The 4,356-nt window shown below is 47.8% G+C and overlaps 1 protein-coding gene across 1 annotated transcript in view; it reads left to right on the top strand.

The window, feature by feature from the left end:
- The first annotated feature begins 421 nt into the window (after positions 1-421).
- The window catches only part of RAD21L1 (RAD21 cohesin complex component like 1), a 45,400-nt gene continuing 41,465 nt past the window's right edge, over positions 422-4,356 (top strand). The window contains exons 1-2 of the mRNA XM_015422833.1: positions 422-565; positions 3,704-3,833. Coding sequence (XP_015278319.1) covers positions 422-565; positions 3,704-3,833 — 274 coding nt within the window. The remainder of the gene's footprint in view (positions 566-3,703; positions 3,834-4,356) is intronic.

The following is a 4,356-nucleotide window of genomic DNA, read 5'->3' as shown; positions in this document are numbered from 1 at the left end:
AGGAGAGCAAGCGGTGGGGCGGTGGAGAGAGGCCAGTCCAGATGGTTACTGCAGCCTCAACCATAGGCCTGGTGGAACAGCTCCACTTTGCAGGCCCTGCGGAACTGCATTAGTGTAATTCAAGATTTAGTATATAAGTAATTAGATGGGCCTATTCTTATGCAAAGTTTCATAGTGTGCGTTCACAATACATGTAATTTGTTTTAACCGCTTTATAAGCATACAAAGCTTTGAAATCTAACCAAAGCTTCATACTGCTCCTACATATCCCCTATTGCAAATCATGGCTGGTATTTTTCAGTGCATTACTTTGAAAATCATGCAAAAAATGACACAGTGTTTGAAATTATGCCTTATTTTGTATTGATTTCATTTTTTTTTAACTCTAGCTTGCCTAATTGAAGAACACAAAGCCGGCAAAATGTTCTTCGCACAGCTGCTTATGAACAAGCGTGGGCCTCTGTCCAAAATCTGGTTGGCTGCTCATTGGGACAAGAAAGTTACCAAGGCTCATATATTTGAATGCAATTTAGAGATGACAGTGGAAAAGTTGCTTTCACCCAAAGTATGAATGTAACAGAAATGTCTCTTGAAATGCAGTGATAGAAATCTCCTCAAAGCTTTACCAGGGCGTCAATCACATTGGACTCTGGGGTTGTATCTTTCATTGACTTGAATTGCTGATAGGCATGAGACAAACTATGGTGTGCTTTATTTTCAAAGTCTGGCACACTCTTTAATCCCTCCCCCCCAATTATTCCTTTTAGCAAATGCAAGTTAGCATGTGATGGGTGGGCTACAGGGCTATTTTTGGGCAGGAACGCACAGGAACGGAGTTCCGACTGGCTCCCAAGTTGGCCACGCCCAGCATGGTAACATGGGGTTGTGGCCTAATCTGGTAATGAGCTGTGCTGTCAGGGGTGTGGCCCGATATGCTAATGAGTTTCTGCTGTTGGGTGTGGCCTATTATGCTAATGAGTTCCTGCTGGGCTTTTTCTACAAAAAGAGCCCTGGTGGGCTATATATGAGAGTATCGCATTGCATTTCTGTCCTGCCCCTGAAGGTCCACAGACTAGCTCAGGGGTCCCCAACATGGTGCCCATGGGCATCATGGGGTCTGCCATCACCCTTCTGGCACCCATCAAATGTGTTTTGTTTTTGTTTTTTAAAGGGGGGATCCAGGTGGGGCTTTTGCCCAGCCAGGCCTCTGATTGGCCACTGGAGATGTCATTTTTATTTATTTTATTTATTTTTTTATTTATACCCCGCCCTCCCTGCGAACGGGCTCATGTGCTGTGCAGATTTTTTTTAAAGAGTTGCTTTGGTATCAGCTTCTTACCTTCAGTCATTCAGTGAAGCTGTGTGTATGCGAGAAAATATTTTAAATAATGTATTCGTATTGTTAAGCAGATCAGGCTGGGGAAAGTGATGCAGTGTATTCCTGGTGCTTGGGGGGGGCAACGGAGGGCTTCTGGTGTCCTGGCCCCACTGGTGGACCTCCTGATGGCCCCTGGTGTTTTTGGCCACTGTGTGACAGAGTGTTGGACTGGATGGTCCATTGGCCTGATCCAACATTGGCTTCTCTTATGTTCTTATCTTCTGCCTAAAATGTGGAAGAGTTACCGTTAGAGTTATGCATGATCTCACTGCTTGAGATTCTGTGGCTGGCTCTGCCTCCTGCAGCAGCCATGTTTTTATTGGCTCTGCCTCCTGCAGCAGCCATTTTGTGGCTGCACCCACCATCCTGTGTCAGAATTCCAAAAGTTCCCGCAGGCTCAAAAATGTTGGCGACCCCTGGACTAGTTCATAGACAATATGCAAGAACAATTAAAAGGGGTGAGAAGATCCTTCTCTTGGGGAGACCTGAGTAGAAGATTAAAAGAACAAAGTTTGAGTCCAGTGGCACCTATAAGACCAACAATGTTTAATTCTGCATATAAGCTTTTGTGTGCATGCACACGTCTTCAGATGCATTGAAACAGGTGATTTTGGAACGCTGTTCATGTGGATGATGGCGCTTCCTTAGAATGTCCCAAACCACTCTTGGCTGACTAGAGCTTAGAAACGTGGTATTTTAAGAATGAAGAGATTTATCCTGGCATACACTTTCATGAGCCACTGTCCACTTCACAAATCGTTACATTCAGCTGGCAGATTGTATAAAGAGCCGAGGGGAATTATTGGAAAGAAAGGTATGTTAATTCTACATTAGTACCGCGGTGGCTCAGAGGTTAAGACGCTGAGTTGCGGACTGGAAGATCGGTAGCTCAGCAGTTTGAGACCCTAGTGCCAGGTGACGGAGTGAGCTCCCGTCTCTGCCCCCAGCTTCTGCCAACCTAGCAGTTCGAAAGCAAGAAACCGCAAGCAGATAAATAGGTACCGCTTTGGTGGGAAGGTAACAGCGTTCCGTGCGCCTCAGTGTTTAGTGTCATGGCTCCTGCTGAGTCCGAGCAAACGGCCCCAGCAGAGGATCTAAGTGCTGCTGGGGATGAGGTTGCGATGCCCGTAACGCCTGCATCTGACAGGGCTGAGCTTTCAGAAGCTACAGCTGAGGCAGAAGCACGCCTGGACAGTTCTCCTCCTGATTCACCTCCACCAGTATCCCGTTTAAGGGAACGGCGCCGACGGGAGATGGCAGTTAGGCGGCGAGAGGCACGCATGCGTGGCAGATGCTCACTCAGCCCCGAGTACTAGCAGGAGCTGGGACTCGCTGGAGGCGCTCTAATTGCTGACAGGTTTATGGGCTATTTAACTCTCGCCCTCACGCTGACAAATCGTGCCAGCAACTAGTCTCTTCGGACGAAAGCTCTGCACCTCCTTGCTCGTGTTCCTGACTCCTTGTTCCTGACTGGATTCCCTCGGCTCTGTGACCTCGGATTGAACAGTACGCTTGGCCTCTCCACCTTGAACCTTTGACTCCTTGGCTCTTGACTTTCTTGGACTCTGGCTCTCTGACAACTCTAACGGTTTGTGATTTGAACTTGATTTCCTGGTTGGTTTGCTTGCCTGGCTCTTGACTCTGGACTGTACTTTGACCACCCCGCTTTTGCTTAGTGTCTTGGACTTGGCTTCCTGGCTAGCTTGCTTACCTGGCTCTTGATCTTGGACTGTATCCTGACTGCCTCGCCCCTGCCTAGCCCCGCATCGTGACATTTAGTCATGCTGGCCACATGACCACGGAAACGTCTTCGGACAGCGCTGGCTCTTCGGCTTGGAAACGGAGATGAGCACCGCCCCCTAGAGTCGGATTCGACTGGCTTTCGAGCAAGGGAAACCTTTACCTTTACCTCTTTCCCCCCCCTCCTGTTTTGTTTTAGTTTAAATCAGGCTGGGGGGGGGGTCTGAATTGGATCAGAGTAGTGGTGTTTTTAACACAGCATCTAAGTTTACTGCCAGCTCCAGCGCAGCTCAAGGATCTTCACTGTGTGAATGAAGGTCAAGTGCAGCAGCCGTTGTATCTGGTTGTGCCCACCTCACTGTGTCAGAATTGCAAAAGTGCCCTCAGGCTCAAAAAGGTTGGGGATCCCCTGGTCCAACAGTTATCGCCATTGATGGAACGTTTATTTATTTAATATGGATGTGCAGGAGACAATTTTGTTTTGGAAATGACCCGCAGAGGCCGTTACTGTTAGCGTTGTGTTGCTTTCCATAAATGTTAATACACCATTAATACAATATTTGTTTCAATTTCCCCCCCCCCAAGTTTAAAATTGCCCTGCGTACCTCAGGACACCTGTTGCTGGGAGTGGTGCGAATCTATCATAGGAAAGCCAAGTACTTATTGTCCGATTGCACTGAAGCGCTCCTTAAAATGCAGTCAGCCTTTCGTCCAGGTATGCTTTTACGTATATGTTTCACTTGGGCTTTCTTGTTGATGGATAGGCCACTGAGATCCTACCAAACTTGGTCAGCTTTAGATGAATGTCATATGGAGCCATGGATACAGATTCACAGTTTTTTTCTTTTGACTGTTGAACCAGGAGTGATGTATAACGACACAGACTCATGGGAAGTGTGGCTTCAGTGGGTCAAGTTTGCAGACAGGGAGAAGTAAGATAGTGAGGGCTTGTGCCCTTTGGCTTGGCTGGGACCAACTCCCGTTTAGCTCCTCTTCCTCTTTCAAACTGCTTCCATAAGTGATCATTCTATGTAGCTGTAGTAGAGGACGAGGTCTAGGGCAGGGGTGGCCAAAGTGTGGCTCAGGAGCCACATGCGGCTCTTTCGCACATAGTGTGTGGCTCCCGGGCAGAGCGGCTGGGGAAGAGAAGAAGAAGCATGTTTTTCCTTCCTTCCTTCCTTCCTTCCTTCCTTCCTTCCTTCCTTCCTTCCTTCCTTCCTTCCTTCCTTCCTTCCTTC

The sequence above is a fragment of the Gekko japonicus genome, unplaced genomic scaffold (genome assembly GCF_001447785.1).
Source record: "Gekko japonicus isolate JY-2015 unplaced genomic scaffold, Gekko_japonicus_V1.1 scaffold4479, whole genome shotgun sequence".
NCBI lineage: Eukaryota > Metazoa > Chordata > Lepidosauria > Squamata > Gekkonidae > Gekko > Gekko japonicus.
This window is presented reverse-complemented; position numbering and strand designations above follow the sequence as displayed.